Source organism: Rhinolophus sinicus, chromosome 16 (genome assembly GCF_057876585.1).
Source record: "Rhinolophus sinicus isolate RSI-liver-muscle chromosome 16, RSI-T2T, whole genome shotgun sequence".
In the NCBI taxonomy this organism is placed as follows: Eukaryota; Metazoa; Chordata; class Mammalia; order Chiroptera; family Rhinolophidae; genus Rhinolophus; species Rhinolophus sinicus.
The window spans coordinates 190,920,706-190,940,587 of NC_142516.1; the positions used below are offsets into that span (position 1 = coordinate 190,920,706).

Genomic DNA, 19,882 nt, shown 5'->3' on the forward strand with positions numbered 1-19,882 from the left:
AGGATGATGGATTCTCAGGGCTGTGCCTGCAGCCCCTCCCGCCCTCCCTGCTTCACCGCCCCTCCCCCACCCCCCACCCCACTCTGCCCACACCCCCCACACCCCCCAAGCCTCTGCAAGGCCTTGAAGGCAGCTGGAGCAGGAGCAGGACTCTGGGTGAGGGAAGGAGGGGCCCCACCAGAGGATGAGAGGGTAGACACTTCAAGGAACCACGGGTTACCTTCCCGTTCTCCACGCTGCCAAGAGCCCGTGCTGTGGGATGAGGAGACGCAGTAACCAAAGCAGAATAGGACTCACTGGAGCGAGCGGTTGACAGCACTGCAGCACCACCTTGTTGGAAAACATCCCCTGGTGGGAATTTGCTTCACTCAGCGACATATGTTTATTTGCAAAATTACAGAATTTCTTAGCCTCTTGTATAGACACTGTTTGTTCACATACCTTTGTCACACCCTGAGGACGGCCCTTTTGTTTATTTTTTTCTTTTTCTTTTCTGAGTGCATGGAATCCTGTTTGTTTTATCTGTTTATTTTGGGTGACATTTGCTTTGAGTTTTATGCTCTTGATTATCTCCCATCGATTCTCTGTTCGTTATTTACTGTGCTTTCATCTCTCTCCTGAGTAAGTTCAGGATTAAGGTATTTAGCAGAAGAAGGCAGAGATGGTGGGAGACACAGCAAGCCGTTTCCCACTTCAAATGAAAGCATTGTTCTGGGGAGCTCTGACAGAGGATATGCGAGTGGCCAGGGGACCTGTGGGGGCCAGTGCAGGTTCCAGAGCCCATTTCCTTCTGCTGCGGGATTTGTGGTCACAATGCAGAGACGGGTGACACACACACAGACAAAGAAGGAGCAGGCAGAGAAGAAAGACGCCTGGTGTCCAGGAGGCAGTCCTGAGTGGACGTTGGGAACAGGGCTGTCCTTGTGGAGCCCCTTTGGGGTGACGCCTGTGGAAGGAGCAGAGGAGTGAGCCGTGGGAAGAGGGAGGTCAGGTCGCAAGGTCCAGCCTCAGTGACGCCCAGGGTGCTTGGAGAGGAACTAACTCTCAGGGAGGACCCGCTCTGGGCTTGCATCTGGTCCTCACATCGGTGACTGTTCTGTGCAGCCTGCCCTTGGGAGGTGTGACGCTGGGGACGTGGCCGTCTGTAGCTGCGCATTCCAGGAAGGCCTGGCTCTGAACGACAGCCTGGAGGCATTGCCCATCCTTCCTGAAGGGACATCTGCGTGGCCCGCTTCCATGACCACCATGGGTGCCCTCTGTGCTGCACGAGTACGCTGGGCTAACCCTCATTTCTAACCCACGCTGTTGGGAGCGCTCTCCAAAGTTCATAAACTGCCTTTGCTCTCTTGTGTTCCCCTGTACACCTGCTGACATACAAAGAAAAAAGGACTCATGCTTGTTTGAAAAGATTAGACAACCGAGATTTGCCGTAAATGCGTGATTTGCCAGGGCGCACGCCTACAGGAATGTGGATGGGCTTCGAAACCCAAGGTCAGACCCACTGCGTTGTGCCAGGAAGGAACAAACCTGTGCACCTGGCTTTCCTGATAGGAGGAAGGGGTCCGCATAATAGCTGCCTCCGCGTGTGTGGGGAGAATGAAATGCCATAGTGTGTATTGAGGTGCTTCCGAATTAAGATGTTCTACAGGTGTTACTGGGAAGAGGAGGCGGGACGAGAAGTAGTGTGAGGGGCTCCGAGGGGGGTCAGCGAGGCGTGGTCCGTGGAGTGGGGGACTATTCAGTGACCACAGGGAAGGTTGTGGACAGGGAGTGGATGTTTAGTAACATCAGCGCTGGAAGGACAGTCCCAGAGGTGATTGCTGTGGCAGTCACCTTCAGGGCAGCCATGTGGATGCAAGTGACACGGAATAGTAGCAGGCGGTGTCCTGTGCTGAGCAGCCGTGTTCAGGGCTCGCTTCTCGACATGCTGCCTCCGTCCCATCTGCAGCCCATGCAGGCTTTGTCCCCTGTGTTCACTGCCAATATGCCCACTGTGAGCCAGGGCTCTCCAGAGAAGCAGAACCAGTACGGTCACACATGTCTCTCTCAGAAATATACACATATATGTGATTTATTGTAAGACACCTGCTCTCACAGTTATGAAGGCTGACAAGTCCCAAGACCTCCAGGGTGAGTCAGTGGCTGGAGACTCAGGAGAGCTGATAGTGTCGTTTCAGTCCAAAGGCGGGCAGGCTCCAGACGCAGGAAGAGTTTCCATTTGAACCTGAGAGCAGGACAAAAATGAGTTCCCCAGCATAACGTCAGGCAGTCAGGAAGAAGTCTCTCCTACTAGGAAGCGTGTCTGCGTTTTGTTCTAGCTAAGCCTTCACCCAGTTAGACGAGGCCCACCCACATTAGGGAGGGTAATCTGCTCTACTCAGTCTCTCCATTTAAATGTTTATCTCGTCAAAAAGCACCCTGAAAGGGACACCCAGAGTAATGCTTGACCAATTATCTTGGCACTCTAGCCCAGTCAAGTTGACACCAAGAGGTATCCATCACACCCATTTTACAGAGTAATTAACAGACTCTGATGTACGTAACTTGCCAAGGCCACGCAGCTACCAAGTTGTACGCAGAGATTTGAACACACATCTGCATGCTTTCTCCAGGTCCAGTCTCACGTATGTAAATCAGAAGTGTTTAAAGTGACAATTTACATAATAATACAATAAATTTACTATTCAAAACAAAAATATTTAACTTAAAATACTGTGGTCTTTCCGCAAATGCCTCCCCACCTTTTTTCCAGAAATGACCAGAAGAGTGGAACTTCTTAAAACGTGTGATGAAGGTCTTACTTGGAAAAATTAAGAAACTTAAGTCTGAGAACTATGATTTTAGAAACCAAAATTATATGTGTTCTTTTTATATTGCCTATAGGTTATAAGGGTCTGGAAGGGCTAGTGTTCTTTTACTAACATTTTGTCCCCAACACTTAGAATGTGCTTTTCCCCTACTGGCTCTCTTTCATGCGTCTTTGCTAAACTTTGCATGATTAAATGAATATATGAACAAATAAGTGAACAGCTTCCACTTTTATCTACATTTTTTCATGACTACCAACCTTAGAAAACTCTATAGTCACTACACCTAAGTTGAGACGTGAATCTGGCTGAATGCTTTGTAGAATTTGTCACCACCGGTGGTCAGTAGGTTTGGGTGTAGAAAGCAAACAGGACCACGTGTCATTTTCAGCTTCTGACACTGCAGTTATAAGATACAGCCTTGCTGTGTGGTGGCCTGCATTCATTATCCCCAAGCTCTTATGCTTCATGTGCTTTGCACCATTAACCCCTTAGAATGGGTCCCGTTTTCCAGAGGCTGGTAGGAAAGCGGTTCTGCCTGGAAATGCTGTGATGACACAACACCACGTGGTGCCTCTTCAGTTTGTACCTACTAACGGCTCTGTTTTGCTTCTTCCAGTGAAAAAGGCCATTGAACTGAAGTCACGAGGAGTGAAGGTGCTGCCCAACAAGGACGGCAGCCACAAAATCTCTGTCTGTAAGTCCAGCGCTTTCTACACGGGCATCGCGTATCGGGTAGAGTGCAGCACAGGGGACACTTCTCTCTGCGTCAGTGCCGGGGAGTCACACTGCAGTCTGCTTTCCCCGCTTCGTCTCCTGCTTGTGCACCTCCAGCAGTATTTTCTGGGAAATAGAATTGTGGGGGAAGAGGGTCATGTTGATTTTGTCGCCTAAATGTAGCTCAAATCTGTCTTTGCTCTCTGCCCTCACTGGACACCAGGCGTGGCCAGAGACTGGACCTTCGGGGTTTCTCTCTGAAGTAAATATCCCACTGCCAGGTGTGTGGATGGTAGCTTCCCTCTCCACTCCCCCCATGTGCCACCTCACACTCACACACACACACACACACACACACACACACAATTGATCTCTGGGACATAGAAGTCTGGTCTTGTCATTTTCCTATGGAGATATTCTTGGTCATCCATGGCCTGAAGAATAACAGCTCCAGGGCCACATCTGCATCCTTCGCAGGAGAACAATAATATAAACACCACACGTGTACGGTTCCCCTCGGATACGCACAGCACACAATAGGTACTTGGTCAGTGGTTGTTGGATAAATGAAGGTCTCCGTTACTACCCCCTTTTCTGGTGTCTTTTCCTTGACACCCCTCATCGTCACTTACCTTAAAGGGCCACCTCATCATCCTTGACATGTCAATGTGCTTCTCTGCCAGAGGCCCCCTCCCTCCCTCTGTTGTATTCAGAAGCCTATGTGATACTCAGACTCACCATTGGAAACTTCTCCTGACGCCTCCGGTGTGGTTAGCTGTTCCCTCATTTTGTTCCCCTGCTGCTGTGTTCCTGCCTCTGTTATGGCCTTTGTTTTATCAGTTTCACTATGGTTCTCCTGTCCCATGAAATGCAGACCAGCGGGCTCCCCTGAGATACCCACGAGGGTTACTTCCAGTGTGGTCCTTTCCACATGCCACGGCCTTCAGCCAGTCGGGTCGCCTCTTCTGTTCATTCCTAGTGGCTCTTCCTGGCGTCGTCCCACTTCCTGCATCTCGCAGCGCCCCTAGGCTGGCGCTTTGGATCCACATGCATTGTTTTCCCACCCCCGAGCCATTGGGAGTGGTACGGGCTTGGGATGGCCGTCTTGTGCACCCCCAGTTCAAACAACTGTTTTTATCTGCATGATGTATTGGGCTTCTACATGAGGTTTTATCCCTGACTATTATCCCACTAAACTAATAAATAGAAACAAGCAACAGCACGAATCTTTTAATAATCACACTGTATTCCCATATTCTGGCTTCTGCCCAATTGTCTGTGTGACAAGAGTCCACCAACTCTGTACGATGGTGCTGTGCTCTGACACCTGGAGGGGACACAGGTGGGTCCAGGCTGTTATAGCAAGGACCAGAGACTGGGTGGTTTATATTGATTGCTCACAGTTCTGGAGGCTGGAAAGTCCAAGATCAAGGAGTTGGCAGGGTCAGTGTGTGGGGAGGACTCTTTCTGACTCATGGACCCCTGTCCATCTTCTCAGTGGAGCCTCACATGGTAGAGAGAGCACATGACCTGTGTGTCCCCATCATGAGGCCCCACGCGTGACCTCATCACCCAAATGCCTACCTCCCTATACGACCACATTGGGGGTAGGACTGCGATGAATACATTTGGGGAGATGCAAATATTCAGTCTATATTAAGGTGGGTTCCCAGAACTCTGGCTGCAGCTCAGGTCTTTAGGGCTGACAAAAAAATGTCAATCTGTAAATGTTCCCATTACTCTTCCTGTTTGATAATCACGGGCAGTGTCATTCCAATTAAATTGGACCCATGAAGGAGGAAGACAACTGAGGGACAGAGGAAGAAAGGAAGAGATTTTTTTCTTTTAATATTTTTGTGATTGTTGCCATTTAATCCAGGACGTTCAGCAGAGTGGGAGATGTAGTAGTTATAATAATTTTGAAATGGATTTTTCAGTGGTTAGAAATCTTGCAGAAATGATCCGTAGTAACACAGAACCACATATCAGGTGAACCTTTACATCAAATCAATATTAGGTCTCCTAGCAGATCAATGAGACATCAAACTTATCTGCCAGTGTAACTTTTTTAAAAGTAAGGAGATATTTCTTCTGTTCTTATCTGAACACAAATTGACAAATACATAATTACTCATATGGTATTAGAAAGTCTCCCGTCCTTTCTCCCAACAGTATTAAACTTTTTTTTTTTGTCAGACATAGGAATTAATCACTAGAGAAAATGAGGAACTGAAGAAACGGTGAGCCTTGTAAGACCAGTGGTGTAACACGTGGAAATATGTTCTTTATGCAGAAGGTGTGACTGAGAAAACTCAATTAAGCCTCATAGAGAAAAGGACATAGGCTTTGAAGTTAGAGAGACAAAGACTCAATAGCTGTAAAAATATGTGTCTTAACCAGGACAAGTTTCATCATCTATAAAATGAAAATAGTAATGGTTTTTGTCCAGTAGATAAACAAGGCGTTTGTAAATTCCTATTCTGGTGTATGGCACACACTGGACATTCACCCAACCAAACCCATTACCAAAACCATTAGGGCTGCCCCATATCGAAATACAAAGAAGGAAAGAACGTAAGCAGTGGGGTCAGCCAAGTGCTGGCGCAGGGAGCTGACTTCTCAGAGCAGGAGGGAGGTCCAGGCCATCGGACTTGCTCTCCTAGACGTCAGAGAACAGGCTGGCCAGTCGTAGGAGCACAGGCTGCCCGGAGCTGTCCAGGATGTGTCCCAGGCCACGGGCCGCTGCCTAGAAAGCCAGGGACGCTTTCTCGCTCAGCCCTGATGCCTCCTCTACCATGAGGTGTGAGAGTGCCCATGAAAGGAATGGGTGTGAGTTATACGTACGCTGACACCTGCTGCACAGACTGCAGTTGGTGACGTTATCGGGTCATTTACAGGGAGCTTACCTAATGATTTTACAGACAGCATTTATATTAAATGCCAGTGCCCTTGCTATGGGCCTCATTCTTTTCAAGCCAGTCCCTGAACTTGTAGGAATTCTGTTTCCTCCTGGAGCTGGGTTTCCCGTGGAGACCCCGGGTGCTGAGATTCTAGATGCGAAATGCGAGCATACAGGCCTGCAAGTTGCGCCCTGGCCCAGACCCTGGCTTCCTCCGGTTGAGGGTTCTGGTGAGAATACAACAAAATAGTCCAGAGAAAGCTCAGCTCAGGGTCCGACGCCTTTGGTAGTTACCATCCCACATCGCTCGCTGTTGACCACTTAGTTTGGTTTTCTTCACTCTTTATGGGTCTTTCTTCTTCCCGAGCCTCCTCAGAGAGTAAGACACATGACAGCAGTGGCCACGTGACCGTCCTTTTGATCCGGAGCCTAAGCCTGCACCTGCTAATGCACCAGTGCCCCTCCGGTGCTTACTAATCAGGACCTCAGCGGACGGGCTGCAGGAGCAGCTGTCTCCTGTGCTCAGGGGTGGTTCTGCCCGTGGGAGCCCAACAGGTGCCTGGAGGAGGGATGAATGTGACGCTGGCTGTTAATTCTTCCTGTTTCCTCCCTGCCATGTCCTTTCAAGCTGGCTTAGCCCCGCGGTGCAAAGACCAGAGGTCGCAGCTCTTCTCAAGGGAGCCGACCCTACACGTCCCCTTTTCTCCAGGTTTCAGTACTTATTTTTCCCCTGATTACTTCCAGCATAGGAGGTGGGAACAGCTCAGCTGGTACCAAGTCCCAAGTTGCTACACTGCCCGGTGGCATCTTGAGATTGAGTCTGATGTGAACAGCCCTTCTGTAAGTCACTCTGCTTTCCATTATCCATCCCCAGAGTGGCCTCTGGGGCCTATTGGGGCCCTGTTTAAGGTGCTAGAAAACACTCGAGATTTGGGCAAACCACAGATAGCAACCTCTACCCAAAGAGCCAGATGTTTAAAAAAAAATAAAAGCCTGAACGAGGCAAGGAGCCCTGCCTCTGCCTCTAGGGGACCCAAGCTGAGCCCCTTTCAGGGAGCTCCTCAGGCCTGCCTGTGAGCCTCAGGTGGGAGACAGGAAATGCCAGGGAGGGGTGGGGCTCGGGGCAGGGAGGGCGGCGGGTTCCATGATTACCTCAAGGGGCTTGCAGGTTAAGGATGGCAGACTGAAATCACCAGAGGAGTTAGACCATTACCGTGCTGGGAAGATGCGATAAGAATTACACGTTGTAACACAAGTGAGCAAGGACTCTGTAACATGTACATTAAAAAAGTTTATACCGATACAGAGTAGCAGGTACACAGATAAAAAACAAACTCCCCATTGTTGCATTTGAAGATAAACAGTGTCTGGAGGTAACATACAGTCCGATGCCAGCTCTTCTTCACATCTGCCACTGCTTCAAGTTGTGTTTTCTCCCTAGATCTGCCTTGAGTGTCCCTTTGGTCCAAGATGAGCTCCCAAAAGCCAAGTTCCCCTCCAGGAAGCACCCTGTCTGCCACCCCATGCTGACTTACACACTGCACTTGGTCACCTTCTGATGCCCAAGCCAATAAGCACTCAGCCGGCATTTGCTGATTAAATAATGAAGAACAGATACAGGAAATAATCTATAACGTGGAGCAAAGTCCCTGCAGAGTCTCTCTTACTCCTCTCAGTGGAACCTGAGGAATCTTTTGTGGGTTTGCTCTGGAGTCCCCAGGTCCCTCAGTTTCCTTGCCCAGACCTGACTTCAAGTTACCAATTATCCCTTAGCGATTCACTTTAGTCCTTAACGCGCATAAATGTAACCACATAGGGTGGAAAGACGGTAGAAGCCTATGGATGTATTCCAACACTTATACAATGAGGGTGATTTCTTACATCGATTCTTAGAATGAAGAGATTCAGAAGTTTTGAATTTTCATCAGTTTGATTACTCATTTATTAATAATATTTTCAGAAAAACCCAAAGATAATGAAGGTATTATTTCTGATAAAGCTTTAAGTTTCTAATTATTTTAAGCTTTGACAAGATGACAACATCAAGGGGCAATGCTGTGCAACAGAGAGGGCATCTGGAATAACCTTGGCAAACACCCCACCCCACTCATTTCACTCACTGAGTGATAGCGGGCTCGTCTCAATTCTGAGATTGGTCCTTTCATAGTAAGGGCTCATTAAATTGTCACTGTCTACGTTCAAATGACAGAAACGGTAGGTGTAGTTTCTTCTTCTTGACAAGCTCCGTGGCAGAAGACAGAGTTAGCAGCCTTAAGTGTGTGAACCCTTCGGCTCACTAATCTGTCCGTGCCCTTCTAACTCCCAGATCTGTAGGGAGGAGGAGAAGGAAAGCCCTGGTGGGGGTGGTTCTGCCCGAGATCGTTTTCCCTGTGTTGAGTTAAAGACAGGTCACGTGAGGGACTCGCGCACGTGACTTGGTAGCACATGCTGGGTGCAGAGTGTCCACAGTTGTAGCAGTTTGTCCCCACGCAGGACAGGGCATGTGATTCCGACTCACTGTGTAGCAGAAGGCTGAACAAAGAAACTGCGCAAAAAACAAGAAATACAATGTATCACCTTATCCACCGTTAGGAAAAAAGAACAACGGAACCTTATGAAGTCAGTGGCCCTAGACTTCTGCTACTTTTGACTACAAGGCATTTGTTTCACTGCTCTTGGTTCTATGGACGCTTTTCTTTGTCCTGCCTTGAAAACACTACCTGAAGCAAAGCTGAATGGTATTCATTCCACGTGGCCAAACAGACTGTCCTGTTAATGAAGACCAATCGATCGATGTCTTTGATAACGACTCTCAGTACTTCCATTTTTCCTGGCTTTTCTGCTGTGCCAGACATCATTATTTCAGGGCAGATGGGAAAACTCCGTAGGTCCATGTTTAGCCTGAAAGTGCACGCGGATGTTTTGGCCGCCGTGCTCAGTGCAAGATGCGATCATAACCATACAACGTGCGTCATCTTTGCAACCTGCTATGGCCGGTTACCCCACTTTCTAAAATAAGCCTTTAAAAAGGTGTTACCGTCTGGCCTGGGTCATGCTGTGTTTGTCCATTCGTCTCTATAATGGCTACATTCCTAGTGTTTGTTTTCTTAAGTTTGGAATAATTTAAGAGCGAATGAACGATACCAGTGTGTAATACTCTCTTTTTACTTACATTCCAATGTGCTGAAAGGAAAAAGAACATTCATCTTATATCTGTAGTTCCCAGCCGTCCTGTCGGCCTCTCAGCTTAGTTTCAATCCCAGAACCAGGCCAGTTCGCTTTACCTCCAAACTACTGTCATCCCTCACGTGTGTTATGGCACCAGCCTCACCCACTCTCCTGCCTCTGCCTCTGCCCCCTGCAGTCTGTCTCCAAACCACATCTGGTGATCTGAGAGGCGTGTCAGGGAACCCATCATTCTCCTGCTCAAAACCCATCAGCAGCTTCCCCTCACAGCCAAAATAAATCTACACCTATTACAAAGTCCCCCAGGACTACCTTCCATCCCCATCCCATCTGCCCTTCCGCTCGCCCTTCCCCACTAGTTTTGGGAGCTGTTTCATAAAGACCCCAGACTCACTCAAACCTCTGTCTTCGCTCTTCTATTTCCTCAGGCTGAACTGCTCTCCCAAGGGAGCCTCCTTCCTTCCTGGAGATAGTTTCTCAGATATGACCCTCTCCATAAGGCTCTCACTGGTCACCCGAACTAATTTTCACGCACCTTGGCCACCCACCATTTGATCTCTTCCTGTTACCTGCTGTGTGTTTTGCAGTATCGCTTATCACAATGCACCATGTATGTGTGCTGTGTGTGCATACTTACTGTGTGTTTGTATGAGTATGTGCACATATGGCTCATTTATTTCCTGTCTTCCACCTCCCACGACAGAATATAATCTCCTGAGGACAGATATTTTTGTCTGCTTTCTTCACTGATAGATGCACCGAGCACGGAGCAGAGCCCCACACACACAGCAGTTGCTGGGTGTACATGTTACTACGGAATGACTGACTGTTGTAGTTACCTGGTGGCGTGCAAGCATGTGACAAAGCAATGCTCGTTCTTTCCTTTAATTGGGTCCTTGTATTTCACATCTTATTCATGAATTCAGCTGTCACACAGTTAGGAAAGACCAATACCTGTCCTGGAGATGATCAAAGTATCCCCTTCCCTAGGAAATTGCAGTCTACTAGAGTTTCCACTTATGTGAATACGTATTTGTCAGACAGAGAGCTGTAACAAACGTAGCGGCATTTATTGGGGGTTGAGTAAAAATAGAAATCTATTACCTTTCAAAATATTATAGTAATAGATCAACCTATAAAAGGTAAGAAGACACACAAAGAGAGGACATAAAGCCTTATTAAAGTAGTACCAAGGAAGTCGAGTCAAAATATCTTCTTTATTAGACCTTGTCAATGGCTGGATCGCTGGAGTGTTTCATTTATAGTCATTTTCTAGGCATTAGTTAAGGAAAAGTTGTGCCTGTTATCAAAATCGCATGTATTACTGAGACAGGCAGGCATAATTAGATAACTCATCAATTATAAAAAATGTCGTGTAGTCTTAGAATCACTATACCCATTACATGGAAAGAAACATTAAAACTGCGAGGAATTCATTACTTTTTTCAAGTTTCTATAACAAAGTGATAGCAAATGGTAGTAAAATCTCATTCTCAACCTACATTCTGTGCTCCAGGAAGTCGGAAAGCGCAGCAATCCCCCTGCTCGTGGTGTCAGTGCCCACAGCCAACTGTGGTCTGAAAACATTAAAGAGTGCTAAGTGCTAAGTTGCACGCGATTCATTCTGAACAGCGAGGTGCATCTCATGCCCTCCTGGCAGGGAGGCGAGCATCCCTTTGCCCAGCACCCCCAGGCCGTCCGTGCTCCCCGCCCGGAGTCACAGAGCGGCCATCGCATTATCAGATCCAGTGACAAGGTGCAGTGTTTGTGCTCAGGTGACCCTGATTTGACTTCCAAATGGCCCCAAAGTGCAAGAGTAGTGATGCTGGCGATTCAGATACGCTGATGCAAAGCTGAAAGTCCTTCCTCCCTGGAAGTGAAAAGATGAGGACAGTGTGATAAGATGCTCTGCTAGAGAGAAACAGCATCCACGTAACCTTGACCGCAGTGTAGGGTGATAATTGCTCTATTTTGTGATTAGTTATTGTTGTTAATCTCTCACTGTGCCTGGTTTACCAATTAGACTTTCTCATAGGTATTATGTATACGAAAGAAGGTTGGATACTATCCATGGTTGCCGGCCCTCCTGGGGTTCTGGAGCGTATCCCCACGAATAAAGGGGGGCTGCTATACTCTGTGATATACTAAGCTTCCTCATACCACTGCTAAATGAGTCCGTTTGTCACTGAGGTGATGACTGAGACATGCTTGTTTTTTTTTTGTGTGTATTTTTTTTTTTAAAGATTTTATTGGGGAAGGGAATAGGACTTTATTGGGGAACGGTGTGTAGTTCCATGCTTGTTTTTAGAAAGGTCATTTGAAAACTTGCATTGACAGACCCCTGTCCAAAGTCCCCAGAGTAGGAGCCTGAAGTGGGTGTGGCCAGGCGTTCAGCAGAGGGGACCAGGGGACAGAGAATGGAGTGGGGCTGTTCATAAACCCGAATGAGTCACTTAGTAAGACTTCCAAGTCAAGGCTCCCAGGCAGCAGAAGCCCTTCCTTAATCTCATCAGCCTTAAAGGATGTTTTATGTGGTTTCCACCTTGAAGCTTTACTCCAGAAATAATTTCCCACTGGCATTTTCATCAGGCCATAATTTCCCAGGTAACCAGATATCTTGTTGTTCTATTAACCCCCGCACGAATAATCTATAAGAACTGGCATGGCTTGCTTACTCATCTACAAAGAAACACCTTTCATTTCCTAATAACGTTGCTTCAGTCTCTCAGCTTGTTATTTAATTGCTAGAAATACTGCTCAGTGTCCCGTTGGTTTTTAGAGGACCTTATTGCTACATTATTAATGTGTGATTTATTTGGATCATAGTAGACTAGAGTGATTTGTAATGCTGCTACAGAAAAAGCCAGGCCAGCTCTTCTCTGCGCTATGTTTCTGGCACTAAGCGCTCTGCTTTGTAGCAGATTTTGACAGTAGGAAAAATAATAGCCCCATTAACCTCTAACAGTTGTGTAAAGGTTTAATAAAACAAGGGGGCTTATTGCTGCAATCTACTCTGTTCCATCATAAAATGTAATAATGTGGAGCTCTGCAATTGCTAAAGACCTGTGTTTTCCTAACAAAGACCCATCCCCATGTCGCATGAATAGACTGGATTGCATAAACTGTGTCACAAATCAGGTAAGTAAATTATGCTTGCAGTTTCTAAACAGGCCTTTGTCACTGCAGGAGCTAAAATATCTTTGAAAATACTGTGCAAAATCTTGCTGTGAAGGGAACTGTTGTCTATATACATTGGGAAGGAGACACTCACTCATAATTGGGAGCCGAGCTAGGTGGTTGGTCAATTATTTAGCACATCATTTGCATATATGATTTCTTAACTCACCAGAAAAAAGGATCTGTTAAAATGTGTAAAGCAAGATGCAGGCTGATTACATTATAGATGGTAACATGGTACTGTACCCTAGTAGGAAGTCAAGCACTTTTGAAATGGTGACAGCATACAATTATAGAGCACAATTGATCAACAACAGGAAACAACTCACTTTGCAAATGAGCAGAGAAGCATTCTTTTACTCCGAAATGTGAATGGAAAACAACCTCCAGATTATGGCAGATCTGAAAGGGCAAGACAAATCCTAAGCTAGCTAGTTTTGTAGAAGCCCAACACATCATGAGTTTACAACAAATGTTATAAAAAACAAACAAACAAACAAAAAACCTCAATCTTTGTATATCTTGAGAGTTGTGGGGAGACCAGCATTTGGGTGTCCACACATGTAAACTAACTCCACAGCAGTCGTAAGAGGGAACCACTATTTTGTTGTAATTAAATTATCTTACAGGATGGAATATTAGTAAGTTCAGTCAGAATCTCTAAAGATTAATTAATCATGGTAGGTTCTTTACGAATTAAATTAAAGCCCTCCATTTTAGACACCAAGAGGCTAAGTTGGTGAGTTAAATTCATTAGCCTCGATATAAAGATAAATTGGAGAACAGGAGCTAAAAATCAAGAACCTGAAGGAGAAATCAGGAAAAATGTACTTTCCTTAAACCTCATCATTTTATTTAAAACACATTTCAAAGGTGTAAGGAGAAAACTGGAAATATTTTCCGCTTACGTCCTTTCACTAGAGTGTGTATAGAATTATAAAATTTACAGAATCGTAACATCGAAATTGACTTCCACTTTTCATGGAGAAGTCAGTTTGCCCAGACTTGATAACTTTTCCTCACTGAATGAGAAATTTAGAGATAAATGAAGTGATATTGACCAAATGGTGATTATGCCCAAAGTAATCTGTGTGTTTGTGACATGGGAAGTGTAGGAGGCATAGATGCTGCATGACTGTTAGCCCAAGGGGGCAGGGGAGAGCCCCATCTTTGTCCAGTTGACTTGGGAAAGCCCCATCGAGGAGAAGTTGTCTGGTGATTCAGGCTCGGGGGAGAGGCCAGTGGGTTCACACCCTGCCTGCGTCCCTGTGGCCCTCTGAAGACTTACACACCTGGCAAGCGCCCTACAGTGTCTTTGTAACATTGTACTTAGTTGCCAATCTCTCTTTTTCACTGTTTATTTTGAAATGATTATTAAGCTTTTCATGTGGCTCACTAATTCAGAGGACAAACTCTGGAACTAAAGAGCGTGGGCTCAAATCCCAGTGCTCAAGTATTTTGAAATGATTATAGACCCTCAGAAAATTGCAGTCAACCCAACCAGGCGGCCTTGCAGCCTCAGCCAGGTTCCCGGAACGGCGATGTCTTCCCCAACAAGAGTATAATCTCAACTCTGGAAAATCGACTTTGCCACATGTAATTCTCAGTTACATGTTCTTGTATGTATCTGTGTGTGTGCATGCACATAGGTGTAGTTCTGTGCAATGGCAGACACGTGTGCATTCCGTGGGGTCAATGCCACCACAATGAACATGCAGGCAGTGCCATCATCACAAGTCTCCCTGCGGGGCCCTTTGTAGCCACAGCCCTCGTCCCCTGGGACCGTCAAGAATATCATGTAAATGGAATCATACAATCTGTAACCTTATGTGGCGGGCTTTTCCCCTCAAGTGGCTGTGTATCAGCAGTTTGTTCCTTTCCATTGCTGTGTGCTGTCCCATGGCATGGATGTACCACAGTTTACCCATTGGCCTGGTAAAAGAGAGTGGGTTTGTTTTCCCCAGCTTTCACCTGGTAAAAATAAAACTGCGGGGAACATTGTGCTAGAACAGGTTCTGCATCAACCTCAGTTTTCGTTTCTCTGGCATAAATGCCCAGAGCAGTAATTGCTGGATCATCTGATTTTTGCATGTCTAGATTTATAAGAAGCTGCCAAACCAGTTCCACAGTGGCTGTAGCATTTCACTCACCCACAAACAATGTATGTATGATCCAGTTTCTCAGCATCCTCACCAGCATTTGATGTTATGACTTAAAAAAAAAAGCGCCATTGTGATAAGTAGATAGTGGCATCTCATCATGGCCTGTATTTGTATTTCCTTAATGGCTAAAGACGTTGAGCATAGTTTTCTGTGTTCATTAGCTGTCCATATATCTACTCCGGTGAAATGTTAGTTCGCAATTTTGCCCACTTTTCATTTGGGGTTTTTTGTTTGCTTGTTTGTTTGTTTTTCTTGCTGAGTTTTGTTACATATTCTAGGTGCTAGTCCTTTGTTGGACATGTGGTTTGCAAATATTCTCTCCCAGTCTAAAGCTTGTCTTTTCATCTTGTTCAATGGGTCTTTTTCAGAACCAATCTCTTTTCTTGCTGATAGATTTCCATCTATAAAACATGAATTCTATTTATTTTTAACGCAGGAAGAACTGGCAACACTGGGCCCACAATTACCCGAGGCATGGACAGCAGCAACCGACTGGTGGCTGCCCTACTTGGGATAAAATGTCCTCATTGGTAATCCCACCCTTGGTTAGACATTTCCATGGGGGTTCAAGTAAGCTGTACCAATCATAAACTAAGGGAATTTACATGGTGGGAATGAAGTTTAATCCAAATGACAAAGAATAAAAGAAATACCATTTACAAATTCTTATTGATTTTTTCCCCACAGAATTCTTAATCTTCATTTCTAGTTTATTTTTAGACTGTATATTTTTAGGTTTAAAATGGACCATTCTGCTTCCCTTTCTTCCTCCGTTGTCTTGACTGTAAAATGTAATTGCCTTAATATAAATCATGAGGGATGTGTACTGACGATGTTTTAACTTCAAAAGTGTTCACGATTTTTTTTTTACTAATCCATCCTAATTAATCACGACACTAATTGGATTAAATTGGATAATTTAATTACAGCAAGTGCTTAGATTTATTTGGTACAGTACATATTTGGTCGTATCCCTTGAGTTCTATGCATTTACATTATTTTCATAAAGAGAAAGCAGATGGAGCGAAGCACTAGAGGTAGTTTATTCCAGAGAAGGGAAGTACGTGATGTTTCCAGATGTGAAAATATATGGCAAGTCAAGGACATAAGATGAGATTAACAAATTGGACTTTTAATGAAGTGCTTTGGAGGTGTAAAGCACCATATCTGCAAGCTCTGTGCATTGCAATTGTTGTTAGAATACTTGCAGGGAGTGCAACTTGCTTGCTAAATGGCCTATTTCATAGTTTGAACAGTTTGAAAGGCATATAAAATAGTATGAACCATATGACATCCACACAAGATCTTTTCATTGTGTATTTGGGAAAATCACAGCTGTAAGTAGAAAATTCAAGTTCAGTAATTAACACGTACGACGCTTTCCACGCTCCCCTGAAGAAAATCTCCACAGCTTTTTGTGCAAATGAGCGTGTGGTGAGCATTCACAGAGTTGTAGGCTTCCGGCTTTGGGAAATAACCCTGTACAGTAATGTGGACTTTGGGAAGGTCTGATTCATGTGTGCGTCTTACAAACACAGAAGAGAATTAGAAGAGTGTCAAATGCATTAGTTGAATATATCATGTAAAGAATATGATGGTAATTTCTATCAAATGAAAAAAGAATCCTAGTGTAAATCGAAGATGTATTTGCTGATTGATCTGTAATCTCTGTCCCATTTGTCATTGTAATGAGGTTGCCCAGAATAGGGTTTAGCTATAAACTACTCTTCCAGCCGAGCAAACTGCCATTTCACCTACTTTCAGAGAGTTTTCTAGAATCCATATGACAATTATCTATGACATATTTTGACCCAATTTTAGTTTTACATCACATGCCATTTACATTACAATGTCATATGTAAACTAGCTTTAGTTGAATAACTTAATTTCTGTTTTTCATTCATTTTAGCAATGAAAACATGAAATATCTTCTCTGGATATTCTTGTAAAATTATGAACACTTATGTCAGTACTATTCTTCAAAATAAATTTCTTCCATCCTAGTACTGTTCCCTTCTGTATCTGATAAACTCAGTCATAGTGTAAAGTCAGACTCGTGCTACTCGTGATTTTTATGTTAATATTCCTTTTATTAAGAGGATTAATGAAGTGCACTTTGCTAAAATCAGGCTCAGTGCACCGGGCAATTTGAACACTTCCCTTGTTTTGCTACTCAGTATTCCTTACTGGGCAGTAAGTGTTTTTGCTAAATTACCCTAATTTGCAAATTCTGCTCTACAGCACTGCCATGTTGATGGGGTAGAGAGCTTTGCCCGTGTTCCAAAGTGCTCTCAGTGTTGTTGCACCTGTGAGGTAAATCTGACTTGTGACAGTGTCCTCAAGGCCCTTTGCAATCTGGTCCCTTTCTGCTTCTACAATAGCATCGCCCTACACCTGAGCAACACACACATACATGCTCACACTCACACACACGCATGCACATGCACACTCACATACAGTCACACACACTTTTCCCTGCCTTTCCTCCTGCTCACTAATCTTCCTGCCCAGGCCTCTGTGCCAGGTACTGTGCTATGGCGAGTAAATTTGGGCAGACTTACCTTGCGGTAACTTCCTATCTCTCTACGAAACTGAGGCAAGATACGGTCTTTGCCACTTTTCTGGACATACTCCAACATGGCTCCATCCCCCTGGGGCGTACTGTCTGTTATTTCCCTTTGCACTCAGAGTGAAATCCAACGTTTTTCCTCTGTCCACAGACTAATCTGGCCTCCACCTCTGTGCACAGACCAGTGCCCTCCAGCCTCCATCCCCCCACCCTACCCCTGGCCCCGTGCCCCCTGCCCCCCACCCCACCCCCGCCACCATGCTCACTGCCCCCCCACACCCTCCCTCCCCCTGCTCACTGCCCCCCCACCCCACCCCCACCCCGTGCTCCCTGCCCCCCACCCCACCCCTGCCCCGCGCCCCCTGCCCCACCCCCACCACCATGCTCCCTGCCCCCCCATCCACCCCCTCCCCCTGCTCACTGCCCCCCCACCCCACCCCACCCCTGCCCCGCGCCCCCTGCCCCACCCCCACCACCATGCTCCCTGCCCCCCCACCCACCCCCTTCCCCTGCTCACTGCCCCCCCACCCCATGCTCCCTGCCCCCCACCCCACCCCCGCCACCATGCTCACTGCCCCCCCACACCCTCCCTCCCCCTGCTCACTGCCCCCCCACCCCACCCCCACCCCGCGCCCCCTGCCCCAGCCCCCAGCAGGATCCTGTGCTCCCTGCTCCACAGGCACTTAGCTCTGCTGCCTGCCCTGAGCGCCCTGAGCCCTGGCTCCTTCTGCACCTTGATGACCTGCTCCTCTGACTGGCCCTGTCGTCCCACTTGTCTCACACCTTTCGCAGCCAGGTCCTACCTGGTGCCTCCAGTCTCTCCTTTCTGGTCTCTTCTGAACCCATGCCTGTCAGATTTCTGCCCCACACCCTGGCCTGCAATTGTCAGTGAGCATGTCACCCAGACAGCGGTCTGTCTCAGCCCCATCGCTGGCCCCTCTGCCTTTCTCAGGTGTCTGACAGGAAGCCTCAGGGGTCACCAGAGACTCCCCCACCTCCACGCCTGTGCACATCTTATCCAGTCTCCCAGCTTTACGTACCACCTCACACTGATGGCTCCCAAAGTGGTATGTTAAGCGTAGCCCTCTGCCCTAAGCCGGCAGGCAGATGTGCAGCTGTGTCCTGCGTCTCCTCTTGGAGGCACAGTAGGCAGGGTGGGTGGCATGTCTTCCTGGCTGTTAGATCATGTGAGCCCTCTCCCCACTTAGCCATCCCCGTCTCATTCCAGGGAACCCCAAATCTAGCAACTGAAGCCTTGTCACCTGAGCAGAAGAGAGTCCCCTGGTCTCTTCCCCAGATCTCAGCCTTCCTGACTTGTGAATGCCTGTGACTTACCTGTGTGCATATTTGTCTTCTCCGTGTGCAGCCTGCACACACACACACATGCACACACACACGCACACACACACGCACACACTTTCCAGTCCCCTTCCTGTTTTATTTTGATCTATTCTCATTATCTAATAACTATATATGCACCTTAATGTACTGAGTTATCTCATTTACTGTCTCTCACAAAAATGAGAACGGGGCCTGTGTGTTATGTTCACTGTTGAACTGCACTCGGCACGTGGTAGGGACTCAACAGGTGTGTGTGAATGAATGAATGAGTGAATGAATGAATGAATGAGTGAATGAATGAATGAGTGAATGAATGGATGAATGAATGAGTGAGTGAATGGATGAATGAATGAATGAATGAGTGAATGAATGAGTGAATGAATGAATGAGTGAATGAATGAATGAATGAATGAGTGAATGAATGAGTGAATGAGTGAGTGAATGAATGAATGAATGAGTGAATGAGTGAATGGATCTACCTGCAGCTGTCTCCTTCACATCATTTCGCTAACACTTCCAAAATCAACTCCTCAGACACCCCTCCCCTACACGCCCTCCCAGGTTAGCTCACCGCACATCCTAACTGAAGGACGGCACCGCATTCCCCTGCTCTTATCACACGACGCCTGTCAATAATTGAAAATATTTGTTCATTTAGCTTTTTTCTTTTTCTCTTAGGATGTAAGCTTCTTGATAAGAGGCCTTGACTTGTACTTGGTTGTATACCCAGAGTATATTATACATATCACATAATAAATATTTGATAAATAGTATTGATTTACTGACTGCCTGCCCAGATTTACTCACCATAGCATAGTACCTGGCACAGAGCAGGTTGCCCTGTCTGTCTGTCTGTCTGTCTACCTGTCTGTCTATATTTATCAACTATCTATACACCATCTACCTACCTATCATCTATCTATCTAGTTATCTACCTACCCATTTATTATCTATCTATAGTTCATGTATCTATGTATTGTCTACCTATGTATCTATTTATTATGGTCTACATACTCAATAAACA

At 46.2% G+C, this 19,882-nt stretch overlaps 1 protein-coding gene across 2 annotated transcripts in view; it reads left to right on the forward strand.

Moving 5' to 3' along the window:
• The window catches only part of CSMD1 (CUB and Sushi multiple domains 1), a 1,607,858-nt gene that overhangs the window by 1,062,138 nt on the left and 525,838 nt on the right, over positions 1-19,882 (forward strand). For both annotated transcript variants that reach the window (XM_074329288.2, XM_074329289.2), the window contains exon 7: positions 3,427-3,504. In XM_074329288.2, coding sequence (XP_074185389.2) covers positions 3,427-3,504 — 78 coding nt within the window. The remainder of the gene's footprint in view (positions 1-3,426; positions 3,505-19,882) is intronic.